At 38.5% G+C, this 19845-nt stretch overlaps 1 protein-coding gene across 2 annotated transcripts in view; it reads right to left on the reverse strand.

Annotated features, from left to right (window-relative positions):
• evpla (envoplakin a) overlaps window positions 1-19845 on the reverse strand; it is a 145679-nt gene that overhangs the window by 106679 nt on the left and 19155 nt on the right. For both annotated transcript variants that reach the window (XM_073870904.1, XM_073870903.1), the window contains exons 5-9: window positions 12207-12338; window positions 12041-12082; window positions 11324-11485; window positions 380-487; window positions 58-153 (exon numbers count right to left, since the gene is read on the reverse strand). In XM_073870904.1, the coding sequence (XP_073727005.1) occupies window positions 58-153; window positions 380-487; window positions 11324-11485; window positions 12041-12082; window positions 12207-12338 (540 nt within the window). The remainder of the gene's footprint in view (window positions 1-57; window positions 154-379; window positions 488-11323; window positions 11486-12040; window positions 12083-12206; window positions 12339-19845) is intronic.

Genomic DNA, 19845 nt, shown 5'->3' on the forward strand with positions numbered 1-19845 from the left:
TTCTTGGAGTAATAAGCAAAAATGCTTTTATTTGATTCATCCATCTGCTCTACTTACCCTTTTGTATTCCTCTATATTGTCTAGATGTGTCTCTTGACAGATGCAAAGATTTAAAAATTTCTGCCATTCATTTCTTACAGTGTCTCTCTGGGCCTGGACACAAAACCAGACATAAGAGCTAAGACTTTCAACATTTAGAATTCTAAAAAATGTAACTACATAACTGTAACATAGTAATGATTAGTATTACCATTGACTGTCAACAGCATAACAACAAATATAATAATGTTAAAGAAGACATTTTGCTGACGTAGCTCAGCACAACAATTTTATAAAGTTACAGCATTTCTGTGGATTGTCTGCTTTTTTGTTTTCTGACCTCTATAATAGTGGCAGCAGGATGTTTCAGCTCAATGAGTCGGTTCCCATCATCCTGAAGTTTATTGACTTCACTTTCATGAGACAGGAGACTGTTATTCTTAAAATTCTGAAAAAGAAAGAGTATGACAGGTGCCTTTTTTAAAATTGTATTGGCAGTGAGGGTTATGCGCCCATATTGTTTATACTCAGCGCGTCCGCATGAGCGCATTGGTGCACTCGGTAAAAATTCTATCCTTTTCTTTGTGTTGGTTTTTGGACTCGACAGTGGTGTCAAAAGTATTCATATTCATTACTCAAGTAGAAGTATAGATACTAGGGTTTAAAAAGACTTTTGTTGAAGTTGAAGTATCAACTCAAGCTTTTTACTCAAGTAAAAGTGTAAAAGTACCCGTTTCAAAACTACTTAAATATAAAAGTAATGTAAGGAAAAAATCCTAGGCCCTGCCACAGGGGCCTATTGTGCACTACCCTATCTCTTAAAAAAACTTTTCTAAAGGCCATAATAACTATAGTGTTATATTAAAATGTTAATGTTTAAAAATTTGGAATGCACTAGGCCAGGGGTAGGCAACGTCAGTCCTGTAGTGCAGATGTCCTGCAGATTTTAGCTCCAACCCTTTTAAAACCTTGGCTACCTGTTGTTTCAGGTGACTTTATAGACCTTGATTAGCTTGTTTAGGTGTGCTTGAGTAGAACTGGAGCTAAACTCCGCTGGACATCGGCACCCCAGGGCCAACGTTGCCCACCCCTGTACCAGGCTATCTGTTTCAACTGCATATGGTATATGCCCATTAAAAATGAATGCATTTTAGTACAATGCAAACAAATACATTAAAGCAGTTGTTCTCAAACTGGGGGCCACGAGATGGTACCAGGGGCCCCAATTTTATAATATTTTATAAAATACATTACTTTATCATAAATTCTGTGTAATTAAACCTCAGAAAAATAAGGCTACTAAACAACAGCAATACAATTTAAAATTTAATATGTTTTATTTGTTTAATTCAAATTGTAAGTTTTATAATGTTTTATGTCATACATTTTCTTTGGGGGGGCCGCGAAGGGATGCACTGTACACAAGGGGGGCCGCAAAAAAACGTTTGAGAACCACTGCATTAAAGAACCGTATGTGTTAGGGCTGTAACGATACACCAAACCCACGTTTCGGTTCGATTCTTTGGGGGGGTGAAGGAGAGGACAAAAAGAAAGATTTTTATTCAAGCAATATATTTTTTAATAACATTTGAAAAACCTTTATAAACTGAACACCAAAGAACAAGTTTAACTATACAAATTATTAACAATATAAATATCCATATGAAATAAATAAATGGCCAAAGCTTGTGGAGATGATGTTTTCCATTAAATGTCTTTAATGCTCTTCAAATAGGCCTAAATTGTCAAGAGTTAAGAGAGTAATTTGTTTTTCGTAAATTTTTCAATTTATAATGTAATATAATAATTTCTTTAGTGAATATGTAAAAAGCCTTGAGCACGCAAAGTTACTTTAATCCAACTGATCAACACAAATACAAAGCGCCATAATACAACGGATTTCTTAGCGACATTAAAACCACTTTAGATAAAAACCTTTAATGGTTTTATTTTTGTGTTTAGTTTTTCATCAACAATATCTGCGTGAAACATTATAAACATGATGATTATCTGCTGACTCGACTGTTTTAGCACGTTCTCTATGTTATTAACTCTTTCACCGCTAGCGTTTTTTAAAAAAGTTGCCAGCCAGCGCCAGCGTTTTTCATGATTTTCACCAAAGTTTAATGCCTTCCAGAAAATGTTCTTCTTCAAATATATAAACATACAATATACCAAATGAAAGAACAGACCCTCTGCCTTCCAACAAAAAAAACCCGTTTCATCCTACCTTGAGTAGTTCTTTTGTAATTAGCTTTTGAATATGGGTAGGTTTCTGCAAAAACACCACATTTTGAGCAAAAAGCAGAGATAATTCCATTTTTGTGACGGACTTTTCATAGAGATCCCATTCAGAGCGATCTTTAAAACAGACACGGACATGCAGCAGCTTGCCATAGGGCAATACTTCCGGGTTTAAAAAGTTGCGGAAGGGCGCAATAGCGGTATTGCGGAAAGACGGAAAATCTCGTCATTGGCGGGGAAGCGTTTTCTCTGAATTGACGAGATATCTCGTCAATGGCGGTGAAAGAGTTAAGGAGTCTACCCAGCTAACACAAATACGTAACTGTTACGTAACTTCGACGTAATATGATAACCAAACTTACATCGTGGCGACCGGAAAAATGAAATACCTGGATTCGTCGCCTTGACGTAACTTTGCAACGTAATCTGCCTGTCGTTGGCACGTCGTGACAACGTAATGGATTAAAAGTTTTGTGTTTGTAAGTTTTGTGTTTGGGTCTCAGTTCAGAAAAACGACCGGTCCTGTCAGATACTGTGCTGTGCACGCGCAGTGACGCGCTCTGATTGAGTTCAGCTGAACGAGGGAGCTAAACTCCGCAGGACATCGGCACTCCAGGGCCCATGTTGCCTACCCCTGCACTAGGCTATCTGTTTCAACTGCATATGGTATATGCCCATTGAAAATGAATGCATTTTAGACAACGTAGTGGATTAAAAGTTTTGTGTTTGTAAGTTTTGTGTTTGGGTCTCAGTTCAGAAAAACGACCGGTCCTGTCAGACACTGTGCTGTGCACGCGCAGTGACGCGCTCTGAGTGAATTCAGCTGAAGGAGGGAGACGCATGCAGTTTTTTGTTTCCTATGTAAAGAGCAGCTCGTATGGTGGTTAAATATCTATTCCATTTTGACCTATTTTTAAGGAAACTTTGAGACTGAAAAGTTTTAAAATGCTAACCTAAATAGTAAATAAAATAAATGTTTATATAATTGGAATGGTAATGAAATTACCTCCCTGGGACGTAACAGTTATGTTGCCAGTAAGTTATGAAATTACCAAAATAGTACGAATGTATTACGTAACTGGAACGTACTTGGTTACCTCGCGACGTTAGGAGACCGTACTGGCCACGTACTGATTTGGTACTGTAATGGTAATGAAATAACCTCCCTAGGACGTAACAGTTACGTTGAACGCTGGTAAGTCATGAAATTACCAAAAATGACCAATAAATTACATAACTAGGAAGTCGTGTGATAGCTGGGTAGGCTACTTTATTAACGGGTTTTCATTTGCTCCGCGAGCTAAATGTTTTTGTTCTGTACTTTTTTACTTGCATATATTTCTACATATTTTCGACCAAGGAACACACAAGATATAATGCAAGTTCACATTTACAGGTGCACAAATACTGGCTAATTTTAACCTGATAAGGAACACTGTGCTGTACACGGCACACCCCCTCCCTTGCACGTGAGGCTGCATAAACGTCATTGTAACTTTGAAGCATTAAATCTTCAAAATATACAGTCATGCGGCACATCGTTTGAAAGCTTAGACTTTTGGGATACCATTAAGCGCACACACAAAGCATCATATGATTTATAGCAGTCATAAAACTGTAATCTAGTTGTTAGTTACCTGAACCGGGCGCCGTCGATTTAGGATATTTACTTACCTTCAAAATCTTCCCTTTTCCGCTTCGGTGAAATTGTCCAAAACAAATTGTTCATAAATCCAAAAAAATCCAAAAAAGTCCAAGGAAATGGAATATCCAAGCCTTTTAATCCAAAACAATTTGTGCATCTCACAATCTTGACATTTCTGACCGAATTACGATATAAATACTGTACACAATTAGTTCACTAACGGACATTCGTTGGAATCTCACTTTTCATTTACGATTTATAATGAATATATTCGGATGTCACGTTTATTGCAACCCATTCTCACCCCATGGCGTCAACACCTGACGCACTTGACCATGCGCCAACATGTGACGCGGAGGGTATACCTTTCGCGTCATTTTTTGACGAACTGGGGACTTCAATACTATTACGTCCGTTGCATTCTCTTTCCTATTTTCTTACCATTTTTGCGTCGGTTTAGGGTTAGATTTACATAATGACATCCCTACCCAAACCTAACTCTAACCCCAACGCCAGGTGACAACTGTCATACCTAACTGTAACCCCAACGCCAGGTGACAACTGTTTAATTTCGCGTAATCTAACCCTAAACCGACGCGAAAATGTTAAGAAAATAGGAAAGAGAATGCAACGGACGTAATAGTATTGAAGTCCCCAGTTCGTCAAAAAATGACGCGAAAGGTATACCCTCCGCGTCACATATTGACGCATGGTCAAGTGCGTCAAATATTGACGCCATGGGGTGAGAATGTGTTGTTTATTGTGCAAAGTCTGAGGAACAAATACACCCCCTTGTGGAATTTCAGCCGTTCCATAAGAGGTTAAATTAATTAAGACACCGCTGTGTTCTACCTATTGATCAGGGTTCTATAAATTTGCACAACGAGCCTAAACAATGTTCTTCAATTTCACCATAAGAGACATTCCTTCACCGCGACAGCCCTAGTCACATGTAATTGGAGGACATTTACAGGTAGGTCTAAAATTAAATATTTTATCCTCAACTAGTAGCCTACAAATGACCTCTGTGTATGAAATGTGCTATACAAATAAACTTGCCTTGCCTTGCCTTGCCTTGCCTTACAAATAGCAATTTAAGGATGTGGTAGCATTGGATCTGGAAGGGAAGGATAACTCTAGCTGGGAGTTGAAAGGGGTGTGTCGCGATTCTACCTTCTCAGACCGTGACACAGGTTCTGAGTATGTGTGGGAAAAGAAATATGCTATTGTTATCATTTATAATTGTATTTTGACAGCAACACAAATTACAATTATACAAATATGCAATTACAGTGGCAAGAAAAAGTATGTGAACCCCTGGGAACAAACTGGTTTCCCACTGCGATCCGCCACAAAATGCCATCTAATCCTCATCCAGGCCACAACAACGAACAAACACGATGTGCACAAGCCCACAAGACATAAATAATTCCAGTTTCTTGTGTCTTTTTTGGAAACACCCATTAAACATTCACAGTGCTGGAGGAAAATGTAAGTGAGCCCATGGACTAATTACTTTATTGAAAGCTTTTTTTTGTCAGAAGCTGGCAAACTGGAGTCCAATTAATAAAATGAGTTTAAGTGTGTGGTTTAGTGCAACTTTGATTGATATTAAGACACTCACACATTTTAAGATTGCTGTCCATAAGAAGCATAAGCTCTTCTGAACCATGCTCATAAAGATATCTGATCAAGAGATGTTGCACTCCATAAGGCTGAAAAGGGATACAAAACAATCTCAAAATGTTTAGACCTCAATCAGTCTACACTACTATAGACAAATTGTCTATAAATGGTTTAATAATGTAGCTACCCTACCTACTGTAGAAGTGGGCGCACAGGCAAGATGACTCATAAGACACCATGCAGAATACTCAATATAGTAAAGAAGAACCCACAGTATTAGCTAAAGGCTTGAAGACATCATTGGAAATGGCACACATCTCTGTTCATGAGTCTACCATACGCAAGTCTTTAAACAGGCACGATGTCTATGGCAGAAAACCACAGAGGAAGCCGCTGCTCTCCCGAAAAACATTGCTGTGAGCCTGAAGTTTGCAAAAGAGCACCTTGGTAAACCCCAGTGCTACTGGGAAAACATTTTATGGACTGATGAAACAAAAGTTGAATTTTTTGGGGAAAATACTATGGCTCAAAAAGGGCACAGCCATCATCGAAACATCATCCCAACAGTGAAGTATGGTGGAGGGAATATCATGATTTGGGCTTGCTTTGCTGCATCATGGCCTGGACCACTTGCCATCATCGAGGGTAAAATTAATTATTAAGTTAAAAAAATCCTACAGGATAATGTCAGGGTGGCTGTCCACCAGTTGAAGCTCAGTAGAAGTTAGTTGATGCAACAGGACAATGACCTTAAGCATTGTAGTAAATCCACTACAGACTGGCTTAAGAAAAACAAAATGCGCCATTTGGAGTGGCCTAGTCAAAGCCCAGACCTTAACCTGTGGAATGACCTCAAGAGAGCGGTTCACACCAGACATCAGAGTTAAAACGGTTTTGTAACGGGGAATGAGCAAAAATTGCTTCTGAACGATGTGCAGGTCTGATTCAGAACTACTGAAAGCGCTTGCTTGAAGTATTTGCTGCCAAATGAGGCTCAACAAGCTGTTAAATCCAAGGGTTCACTTACATTTTCCTCCAGCACTATGAATGTTTAATGGATGTTTCCAAAAAAGACACAAGAAACTGGAATTATTTATGTCTTGTGAGCTTATGCACATCATGTGTGTTTATTGTTGTGACCGAGATGAGGATCAGATAACATTTTATGGCAAATCACAGTAGAAAAACAGTTTATTCCTAGGGGTTCACATACTTTTTCTTGCCACCGTATATATTATAGCCTATATTTCTGCATCTGTACTTGTGTAGCTAATGGACTTTAGCTTAATCTAATGTGACAAAGCTGATCTTACATGTCAGTATAAATCCAAGCAATTTTAAAGAATTACTAAATGTCTTTCTTGTAAGTAAATTAAAAGTAAGCTTTAAGAAAACAGTTGATTTCTATTAATAAAAGCAAAAGTTGGTATGTATGGTTATGTGTTTGATTGATTTAACACTCAAGCATTCAGCTAAGTAAGTTTTGTTAATGCAAATAAAATTTGGGGTAGTTATTAGCATATACAAAAGAACAGATGCCTGAGTTACATGATACAGTATAAATTGGTACGTTGTTATACTATTTAAATCACGCAGATGAGTTGGTGTCAGCTATACATTTACACAGCCTTGTGAATGTGAACTGCCTGAAAGTGATGCACGAGTTTTATTTCGTACTTTTCCATTTGAAGACAGAATGCTGCGTCTTCCCGGCCGGGTATAGGTGTCCATCAATTTTGACATGTCTTACTGTACAAACGGATGGCCGATGATATCAAAGCATCGCGAGAGGAGACTGCTCCGCATGTTTTCTAAACGCTCTCGCGGTACTTTTATGTTTATCTGTCGCAGTGCTATCGAACAAACTTTTGATCATCTGCAGCCAGATGTGGATGCGGGGATCGCGTACAAACCAATATGGTCTCGGAATGGTGTATGTTTATACTTCTCATCCAACCACAATTGCATTCATCCGGATGACGCAATTTATCTAAATAGGTTTTTAACGATGACAAGCTGGAATGAAAAAAGCCAAAATGAAATAGGAGTAACGAGGTGATTTTAAAATGTAAGTAGTAGAAAGTACAGATAATTGCGTGAAAATGTAAGGATTAAGTAAAAAGTCTGAAACATAATTACTCCAGTAAAGTATAGATACCCAAAATATCTACTTAAGTAAGGTAACAAAGTATTTGTACTTTGTTATTTGACACCTCTGGGACTCGATTGCTGGAGTCACCCCCTGTCATTTCAAAGAATAGTGCAACAGCGAGCGCGTCAAACGCCTTCTCCGTTTGTTGAGATGCACGCGTCATCAGTAGAGGCTCGCGAAGCAAAGCACAAGTAAAAACAATTATGCGACCAAAGCGTCTCGTGTTTTAAATAGCAAAGTTTCAATATTTTTCTTCAAGAGTGTCAGATAAAGAGTATATTAATTGTTATGCATGGATTGATCAAAGAGATACATCACAGGCTCAGCCAGAATCGCTCCGAGTTCAGTCGTTTTCAGACACCTGGATGCAAAAATTGCAATGGACACCTCCATGCGAAATGAGGTCTTACACACTCAATGTGCTCGACTGCCCCCTCTGCAATGAAGTCATTTTCTTTGTGTGCACCAATGTGCTCATGCAGACATGTTAAGTATAAACAAGTGGGGATGCACCGAAAGAAAAATTCTTGGGCGAAGCTGAAGCCGAATTAATCACTCAGTCGAAGGCAGAATAATGGCTGAACAATGTTTTTTTTATTTCCTAATTGTTTTGCCAATTTTCTCACCATTGTACACGTAAAATTTACAGAATGTCCTTTTCACTATATTTATTTCACATTATTTAACAATGATTTTTTTACCATTCCAGCATTCTTTATAGGGCCTTTTACACCTAGTCACTTCTCTAATCAGATAGATATCTGACTTGTTAAAACCATTTACATTCGATCACATTAATAAGTCTTGGCTAAACGGATATTAATCCGTTCTTCTATTCCCGCACAAAATGCAAATAGCCTATTCATTACTCTGTCATAAGAAGCTTGTAACGATGCTTTTATGCAGCAATGTATGTTAGGCAGCGGACACTTGCCTGCGTGCACGGCCAAGCACGAGGCATGACGAGCAGAGGGAGAGAGTGAGAAACAGTGGCAAGATTGACAGGAGATGACAGAGGGAAAAGTGCTTGGGTCTATTTCTCTTTTAATATAAGCGTGTTTGTCATTGTAGAACTTTTTCTGTTTCTAGGAAGTTTTTATTACATGATACTACTGACGCTCTTTGTCGTTCTCTTCTCATCTATGACATGAATGAAGAGCTAAAGTTTTAGCATTCAGCAGACACCCACGATCGCCGCCATGGTGTTCAGGATGTCTTGATTTTAAATTATAAAGGAAACATATAGGGGGTTAAGCCAGGACTAGGCCTCAGTTTAATTAGGAAATATAACTAGTTTTAACAAACATGCCTTACTAAAAACATTACTTGTGTGCATTTTGACTGTTATGTTAAGCGTTCTATGCGCAATCTTAGGGTTTATTCACACTGATCTTATGAATGCAAACTAACACTGACATTCTTTTTTGGAATGAACAGGTTAACTGTGTTTGTTGGTGTTCATTGCATCAGTAGCCTCTTTCACACAGTAATTTCGGTAAATTACCATGAATTTACCAGTAAATACAAAAATGTGCTGTTCACACATGCAGTGACGGTCCGTTTTTTTCCCAGTGAGACATCATTTACACATCAGTTTCAAAAAAACTGTAAACTCGGAAAGAAAGTGGAAGTTACCTGTGGCGTGCGGCAAGCTCAGTGTTGTATTTGTAAACAATGGCGGGTTATGACTTCATATCCACGGTCTGTATTTTATTGTTTTCACTTCTGTGGCAAACGCTGGCGGTCGCGAAGTTGCTCGTGACCAAACAAGGCGACGTTATGCGACGTTAGTGATGGAAATTTTCGTTCATTTAGGTGACCCGTTCATTTTCAGTTCGTTCACCAAAATTATTCGCTCAGATTCGTTCACTGATTCGTTCAGTGACCATTTCTTAATTTTACATAAATACGCCAATAGGTGACGAAGATGTGTGTCATTATGTGTTATAAGACAATGAAAGATTTTTTGCAAAAACTCATTCGTTTTTAATAAAGCTCAAATTGTGAAATACTAAACATAATTTTATCAAGCTACAGAATATATTAAGACACACGTACATTTATAGTACATCTAATCTGGATTTGTTGTAAATAAAGACTCCCGTGCTGTGAGTGATTGGCATGCCTCCTCTGGTTCAGTCAGTCATCAGATCCTCATTCACGAATCATATAGTTTCGGTCATGTCGTTCAAGACTTCGTTCAAACGCAGATGACTGACTAACGTTAAAGTTCAGTGAAAGGGTGGATTCGTTCAGCAGCTCAAACTTATATAGACGATTGGCTCAGGGTAACAGAACAACAGCTGCCACACATTTAATTAATTTTACTACAGTAACCAGAGTGACCAAGATAGTTGTAGTAAAACTATATTAAACAGAAATACCAAATTTTTCTACAGTAATTACCTTGATAATAATTTGTATTAAGGTAAATAGCCCGCCTAAATATGGTTACTATAACTTTACTAAAACAAAACCACATGATTCTTTCACAGGATTGTTTACATTGCACTCGCTTTTTTGTAAGATCTCTCTCATTCATTAGGTTTTAACTTGTACCAGTCATTCAGTTTGTTTAAGAACGCGATCTCTCTCTCGTTCGTTCAGACTCAAAACAGCGGCTCGGTCAGTGAAGGGCGTATTCATTCAGTAACGTTTAGCCAATCATATGCTCGGCCACAGCTCATATTCGATTGCCATTGGCTTGTACTTTTGTCACTCTTTGAAGGCAGAAAGAAAGCCGCGCTTCATTTGTCCGTGCTCCTCAAGAAGGGAGGGAAATTTCAGTGAACGAGAAATATGAGCCAATGGATGGTGTGAACGAGAACGATTCGTTCAACTAACAGATTTGTTCAAAAAGAACGCTTCGTTCACGAACGTAACATCACTAGGCGACGTCAAACGGAACCTGCATCTTAAACAACAGTGCTGTTTGCACATTAGGGGTGTGCTTAGGACATCGGCAATTCGACAAATAGATGGTAAGCTGTTTTAAACAACTTTGGTGAAGAAATGTGGACGTTTAATTCAGGTATTCTCAACTTTAAAACAGCGTGCGTGTGGAAACATCCATAAACAGTGCAGGGGTAAATGCGTCATCTGTATCAAAATGTTATGATTGCCACGAAGCTGTCAGCATGTCTGATATCGTCCGTTCTAAATGCCGGTAATCTATATTTTTTGTTCACACAGGGCGCTTCCCGGTAAATTACTGGTAATCTTACAACCTCCCTTCCTGGTAAATTGGCAGCACTGATTTACCATAAAGGTTCTGTTCACACATGACCGTGTTAACTGCAATATACCACTAAATTACCAAATACAGAAAGGCTGTATTTGTGAAAGGGACAAGTGTGAATCAGCCTTTCAACCGTTGTTCTTTTTTTCTCAGCCTGGTTCATCAATTCAGACAATTTTATTTTTGTCTTTACTGCTACAATGTTAGACATTAATCTTAAAGTTAGTAGTAGTTAGAGAGTAGAGAAAAAGAAGAGTTAGAGTGTAGAGAACAAGAGAGAAGAATGGTATATTACAACCCCATACAGTACATATATTTATAGTAATATTTGTCTTTCAATTCATTTCAGTTCATTTAGTTGTAACTAAGACCAGCTCACCTCATACTGTCTGCGGACATCAGCATGGTTAGCCATCTGATCACTCCAGTCCTGATTAATAATCTTGTTCTGCTCATCCTTCATGTATGTTACTTCCTTCTCACAGTCCTGCATGTAGTCATACAGGCTGTTCAAGTAATGACGTCTCCATTTTGAATTATCCTGTAAAGCATTGACAATAATAATTAAATGCTCATTTTAAGAAATTTATGTAACTCTAATTATCCTGTCAAATTGCTTATATTAACTCCTTCCCTGCCTTTGAGTTTTCTTGTCAATTAAGAGAAAACATTTTCCTGCCAATGCTTTTCTGAAGAGTTTTTACAGTACGGTAATCCACTAGATGGTGATAAACTAGATAAACAAATTTAATTAATTTTAAACATGTATGTATGCAGCCTTTTGCTCAAAATTTTGTATTTTTGAAGAAACCTACACATATTTAAGAGGTTATAAAAAGAAAACAAATGAAGATATGATGAAAATCCCCCCCTCCCCCAATTTTGTATGTTTGAAAGCAGAGGGTATGTTTATATATTTATAGAAGGAATTTTGTGAAACTTTTGTGAAAATCACAAAAAAATGCTAGCGGGCAACTTTTAAAAAAAAGGCTGGTGGGGAATTAGTAAAGCACCACTGTACAATCCGGCTAATAATAAAGCACACTTTAAAAGTCCCATTTAATTAGTCAAATCAGTGCAGTGACTCATTTCTTACCAGTAGGTTACTGTATTGCTTTTTAATTCCAGCATATTCCTCCTGGAATGAAATTAGAGATTGTCCATTAAATGAACAAGTGCATGCATCAGCTGAAATAATGAAGAATGCTAAACTTGGTAACATTAAAATTGTCCAATTGATTAAAGAGACTGTAAAGGTCTACCTGAGAGCTGGTGGACCCAGGGTTCAGCTGGTTGTTGTAAGACTCAATTTCCTTATGAAGGATGTTATGAGCTGCAATCTGCTTCTTCAGGTCAGCCAAAGTGGGGCCGTACTCCCCTCTGCTTGCCTCTTTCTGTGATATTTTAAAAGGTTTCATTCATAAATACTGATTAATAAACATAGTTTCCCTTTACTATTTTCTATTACTATAAGTTTTAATCAAAGCACCGCTTGCAGAAACCACATATAACCACTTCTGATTTAAAGTATTAAAGAGCACCTATTATGCTTTCCCTAATTTTACCTTTCCTTCAGAGAGTACAATAAGTGTGTTTGTACCTGTAAGCAATCGGCAAAGTTACAAATTTCAAAGCCCACAGACCCAAAGTCCAAGTTGTTTTTGATAACAGAAATCCATTCTCTTAACATAATATACTGTATATGAATAAATACAATGCAATGCAATGATCACTCACAAATGTGGTGATCCAACACTTATATTGATGTGACAAAGATATGTACTATAGGCAAGAAGTTAACAATAAACTTTATTATCCAAAATTAGTTGGATATCAGTGCACTAAACAGTAAACTTGACTTATTATAAATAACTTTAAAACACAAAGAGAACAAAATACATAAAACTTGCATCATTTGCAGTTTTGACGAGAATGTTATAAAGAGAAACTTATGAAGTCATTGATTAATATTAGCTTTACAGTAAGTTGTGTTCTTCACAAATTAGTTAGCCACTCACAGTTACGAAGACAATGTTTGACGGAGCACATAATGTACACTATGTTTAATGTTGTGCACAACGTTTTTATAACACAAACCCAGGGTTCCGTGCAAACTTTAGACTTTTATAAAAATAAAGCGTCTTCGCTCCGCCTCTTTTATTTAGCAAGGGTGTAGAGTTGCGCGAGCTTATTGAATCAATTGCTCTGAAATGAGCATGTTACCTAACAACACAAGCAGCAGTAATCTCATATAGTGATATATAAGTGCACGGCTGCGCGTAGTTTAAACGTGTCATTTCTCCGTCTCGCGTCATTTCTCCCGCTTGCGTTTTAACTCGCAAGTCGACAAAGAGACGGATTAAAAACACCAAATGTAAGCGGGAATGCGTCTCTCTTGTCCATTTATAATCCAATCGACCAAAGCGCGTCTTAATACCAGGTGTAACAATGTTGTGAAGAAGACACTGCGTGACTGCTTCCATGCCACCTGAACTGAGAGACTGACAAGTGAAGGGGGTGGGGGATTGGCTGGTGTCACTACAGTGAGTGATCTGGGTCGCCATTAGCAACCAGTATGGTGCACTCTGCTGGACAAACAAGTACTTACATCTTTCAATTGCATTTAATGTGTTCTGTAACAAACGTTCATATCGGCGCATATCTGCGGCTTATACGCCGATACAGATATATCTGCGACATGCTCATATCGGCCGATAAAATCGGCAAAACGATAAATCGGTCGGGCTCTAATTAACATGTATGTACATGTTTGTATTTTTGAGAGAAAAATGTTTATGCATGGTTTTTGAAAAAGAAAAAACTGTAAGTGACTGATATAAGTCCACAAAACCCATGCTAAACATGTTTTCCCAAGACGTTTAAAAACATGATCTAGTAGTCTAGAGTTTTTTCTTTAAAATGATGTGAAAATCATTCTGCTTACTCAATCACATAAAACAATATATTGATTTACAATTTCAAAGTCACTTTTTGGTTAGGAAGGCAATATGCAAGGAGGCTGGAAGCTCTTGAATAATCTGTGATTGACAGCTGAAGAACAAAACACTTGCATAATGAGCGGCATAATGAGCCTTTAGGCAGGACTGTAAGAAGACGCCATTATTGTTACGTGTTTGTTTGTGAAAGCAACACAAAAGAAATGCCTTCCCATGCGTGATCCTTCGTTAAATAAACGCACTGTGCAGAGATATACGCGAATAAACAAGGTCTTAAATGTGTTTAGATGCGTCTTAATACAAAGTGCGTCAAATATGAGGCATTGTGTGTTTGTGTGCGCGTTTGGCCATCGACCGCGTCTGACCGTAGCACAAAGAAAACATTAGCGTCTGGAGATAACTTTTATTTACAGTAAACAAGTAGATGTGATGTTTGCAATCGCAACTTTTATAAGAATACCACAAATCGCGTCAAATATGAGGGATCGTGTGTTTATGTGTGTTTGGACATCGATCTCGTCACACTGACGAAGCACACACACACTCGCGTCTGTCTGGAGATAACTTTATGCGCGAGTAAACAAGTAGATGTGATGTTTGCAATCGCATCTTTTACCACAAAGCGCCTCAAATATGAGGCATCGTGTGTTTGTGTGTGCGTTTGGACATCGCATCACTGACGAAGCACACACACTCGCGTCTGTCTGGAGATAACTTTAGGTGCGAGTAAACAAGAAGATGTGATGTTTGCAATCGCATCTTTTATAATGATACCACAAAGCGCGTCAAATATGAGGCATTGTTTGTTTGTGTATGCGTTTGGACGTCGATCGCGTACTGTTTGATGAAGCACACACACTCGCGTCTGGAGATAACTTTAGTTACAGTCACGAGTAAACAAGTAGATGTCATGTTTCCAACACTCGGATTAAAACTCAACACATCACTGAATGGCTGCAGAGACGGAGTCTCCATTGACTGTGGAGTTGTAATGAATATGGATGATCCCTGCTCTTCTCTTCAATGGAGCGGGGCGTGGCTCATTATAGATAATGCAGTAACAGGAGAAAGACGGTACATTTCCCTCTTCTAATATAGTTAACAACGAATTACAATATTTGTTTTCGATTTCACTTAGATCTTCCAAAAGCAGACATTCCAAGCATTATGTAGAAATGTATCTTTTGTTTCTATGACAAGTATTCGTTAAGTTACAGTTAATTTTTCTGACGTGTTTCTGAAATGACTTCACTGAGGGAGAGAGAACAAAACGCGCATCATGTTTATTTTCTTAATTTTGCGAAAAGCACAACATTCTGTTTTTATTGGAAGTGGACAGAAAAAAACTAGACACTTTAACGTTTTAAATGATGTATAAATCATATCTGTATGTCCAAAATCAGCAGAGTTATCTAAGTCTCTTTGCGAAGTAATTGAAAAAATAAAAGTTTGCGGCGCCGCAGTCGACCCCAGAGTGTTAACTTGTGGACCTATTTTTCCAAACGCCTCACACCCGTACATTCTTCCGCCAAGAGCTTGAATAATAGACACTCCAGCCCAGGTGGTGGCGCTAATCCGCCATTGCCAATAGCAAGAATAGAAACAAAGTTCCCGGCGCGGAGTAATACCGTACCTCACAGCACTTCTAATACAAGTCAATGGAGTTGACAAAAACTACGATAAAACCCGCTGAAATGCGTATTTTGCAGCGATTTTTGTGTGAGCATACCAGTGAACACCCCTGACCACTCGGTGAGTTTCATGTCTTTGTAAACGAAAGTTTAATGCATTTTAGGAAGGATTGTTCCAGTGCACCTATCAACCCATTGTAGAGGTGGGAGGTGAAACACAAACACCCTAAAATTTTTGGGGCCGCCGCATATGTCGAAATTTCAGTCAAAACCGTTCTTTTTCATCATAAACAATCTGAAAACAGGGCTTTAAGTGTAAAATGCTGAACTTGTCCTTTAAGTTGGTTAGACTATTTATGTGTTGCCACAGTTTATAACTGTTGCCATTGGCCTCTTCAATAAGTTTATGAAAATAATTAGCCTTGGCTTTCCGCAGCTCAGACACTACTTTATTCCTTAAACTAGTGTAAAGAAGATGATCATTGTTGATTTTAGTCAATAAAGACCTTTTAAGAGCAAGATCCTGCTCCTTGATGAGCTGAAGGATGTCACTGTTAAACCATGGTAAAGACTTTTTCCTAGATTTACTTTTTTCAGGTTTTTGTATGCTTGCTAATTATGTCATGAATGATAGAAGCAAAAATTATGTTCTATATCGGGCTTTTTAGTTACCCTTTCCCAGTTGGCTTCCTTCAAGTCTTTTTCAAATTCAACCACTTTTAACTTAGTAAACTTAAAAAAATTTGATTTTCAATTTTATTATGATAAACTAGGCGCTTTTTAGTTAGCTTTCTTATAATCAGTGTCATGTTATGATCTGAAAGGCCAGTAATAAGATTGTATGTTTTTGTTACTCTCTCTGGCCTATTTGTAAAAATCAGGTCTATAGTTGTTTCACTCCTTTTAGTAATTCGTGTGGGTCTATCGATCATCTGTTTGTATTTCAATTTTTCCATAGTGGATTTTAGTTTTGTCTTGCCCCTTTTATCCATCCAATTGATGTTAAAGTCCCCAAACAACATACATTCACAAGAGTTATCAACAATAAACATAAGACTTTTCAGTTCATTGTAGAAATTTACATCATACGATGGAGGATTATATAGCACAACTATACTAAATTTCATGTGTGGTGAGAGAATTACATTGAGACCTAAGCTCTCCAAGTTTGTCATTAATTCAACCTCTACAACCTTGAAGTATTCCCTGATATAAATTAAAACACCCCCTCCCCTTTCCTTCGGCCTGTCTTTCCTATAACATGTGTATCCCTGGTATGTTAATTAAATCAGTAGGAATGTTGCTAGTCAACCAAGTTTCAGACATACATAAAAAATCCAAATTTGAATCAATAAGTAAGTTCTGTATCTGATCTATTTTTGGTAATATGCTTCTGATATTTATATGCCCTCCCAAAATTCCATTGGTTTTTTTGTCCGAGTTCCAAATAATCTGGGCATGATTCACAGTTTGAAAAAGTCTTAGCTGTCTCTGTTTTAACCCTCTGGGGTCTAAGGGGTTTTTAGGGCCCTGGGGAAATTTTGACATGCACTGACATTTGTGCTTTTTTCAATTGCTTAAAAACATATTAATGGCAAGTCTCATAACACTGTGTTCATCACAAACTGGGCTACAATATCATATAATCAACATGTATGTACATGTTTGTATTTTTGAGAGAAAAATGTTTATGCGTGGTTTTTGAAAAAGCTAAATTTTTAAGTCACTGATATAACTCCACAAAACTCATTCTAAACATGTTTTCCCAAGACTTTTCAAAACAGGATCTAGTAGTCTAGAGTTTTTTCTTCAAAATGATGTGAAAATCATATGGCCTACTCATTCACATAAAGCAAGATTTTTATTTACAATTTCTAAGACACTTTTGCTTGGGGAAGGCTGTATTCGTGGAGGCGTGAAAGCTTCTGAATATTCAGTGATTGACAGCTGAGAGACAAAAGAGTTGAATAATGAGCCACATGAGCCTTGGGGGGATGTTCAACAGGAATGTAACTTTCTCTGTAGTAATGATAAGGTTTACTTTTCAATATAATGTAAATACACACACATTATATATATATTTCTATTGAAATATTTTCTATTAATTTCACAAGTATAAGTAACCTTTTAAAAACCACAGTAGCCTAATCATGGTAAAGGTACTGTTTGGCCATCGTAAAGTGAACACACTTCAACACAGGGTTAGTGTTTGGTTGGCCAGCAAAAGGGGTTTACTTTTGTGCAGTAAAAAGCTCAAAAGAACAACTGCCTATCGGTGTCTGGACTGTTATTTGTGTTTTTGTAATCATTAGAAACACAACAAGGGACACGCGTGATAAACCTATCAATGTTTGTTTACAGTCGCCGCCATTACCTCACATGTTGATCATGAATGCAGTGAATGTGTGCACACGCGAGTGATCCTGTGTTTAATAAACATGCTGTGCGGAGATATGCGCTTAGACGCAACTAAATAAGGATTGTACTGTTTGTAATCGCGTATTTTATAAGAATACCAAAAAGCGCGTCGAGTTTCCTTACTCGCGTGTTTGTGTATGTGCGTTCCCGTCGCGTCAACTGTTTAACGGAAGACAAAGAAAACACTCGCGTCTGGAGATACTGACACACATACGCAAGTAAATAAGGATTTAGATGTCATGTGTGGTGCAATCGGATGGAACAACAAGGAATGTAGAGAATGGATTGTGGATTGCGTATCCATTGACTGCAGGAGGCACGAGTCATGCATATGGATGTTTCTGCTCGTTCACTTCAATGGCGCGGGGGTGTGGCGATCTCTTCTCATTACAGATAATGAGGTAACTGGAGAAATACGGTCCTTCTCCACCTTCTCATACAGTTAACACCGAATGACAATATCTGTTTTCAATCTCACTTACATCATTTAAAAGGAGACATTCCAAGCATTATGTAGACATTTATCTTTTGTCTCTACGACAAGTATTCGTTAAGTTACAGTTTATTTTTCTGACGCGTTTCTGAAAGGACTTCACTGAGGAAGAGAGAACAAAACGCACATCATGTTTATTTTCGTAATTTTGCGAAAAGCACAACATTCTGTTTTTATTGGAAGTGGACAGAAAAAAACTAGACACTTTAACGTTTTAAATGATGTATAAATCATATCTGTATGTCAAAAATCAGCTGAGTAATTTAAGTCTCTTTGCGGAGTGATTGAAAAATGAAGGGTTTGGGGCGCCCGCGCCGCCGTCGACCCCAGAGTGTTAAAGTTGCGCATTTGGCTAAATTATTTTTGGCACTCACGTGACACCGTCTTTGTTGACATTCGTTAGCTGTTACAGTCGGTTCCTCAAGAGGATGATAATCCATGGCCTGTAATATGTTGTGCGGGTCTATACGGGGTACCGACCTGACCGCAGTAACAGCGCCAGCACTCCCGAGTTGTTCTAACGTTTCTTCAGCTGAAGCAGCTGCACACTCTGGATGGTATAGTTCGGTGTTTACTCCCGAAGCCAGTGGATGCAACTGTGTCCGCTGCATGAACCCAATGGCCTCTCCAAGTGCACCTGTGGAAATCTGGCCACCTGGATTGCCGACTCCAACGACGGCTGCCGGCGGACTCGCCTGCCCCAACATCCACGATCCCGCAAGAGAGCCCGGTCGACCGACATCCCCCTCGGCCAACCGACTCCCAAGGGCAACCACTCCACCATGACAGACACCGTCTGGTACCAGGGTCGGGGTGAGTTGCGTGGGAGTTGTAGTTACCAAAACAGGTCTGGTGGATGAGATATCCACAGATGGTTCTGACTGCAGCGAGATGACATTTTGCACTGTTGGGTTTACCTCTGAATGGCAGAGGGGTCCAGGATTTAAAGGCTCTCTAAGCGAATCTGCGAGACGTTAGTTATTGTTGACGTTTGAAACTGTTTTCAAACAGACGGAGCTAACTCCTCCCCCTCCCCCACCCGTCCGTGCTTTCATGAACGCGCCCAACCCCCCCCCCCAAATCCTTTTTGTCGTTTATTGGCTGGAATACTTTGTTTTGCTTTGTTATGCTAGGTTTGGCCACTTGTTGATATTGCCGTTTGTGAAGCCTGGGCTGTCTACAGAGATCGCGTTTTTTACAGTTTGATCAGCGGACAGGCAGCAAGCAGATAGTGAGGAGATGTTTCCGGTATGTAACAAAAAATGTTTTATGGTCTAAAACGCTTCAATTCACTTAGAGCGCCTTTAAATGTACATTTCCCGATAGCAACAGTAACAATAGTAGCATTTTAGCTGTTGGCGGGTGGATTTTCCGCCTGATGATGATTCTGCGTGTAGGCGTA

The sequence above is a fragment of the Misgurnus anguillicaudatus genome, chromosome 8 (assembly GCF_027580225.2).
Source record: "Misgurnus anguillicaudatus chromosome 8, ASM2758022v2, whole genome shotgun sequence".
Classification (NCBI taxonomy): Eukaryota; Metazoa; Chordata; class Actinopteri; order Cypriniformes; family Cobitidae; genus Misgurnus; species Misgurnus anguillicaudatus.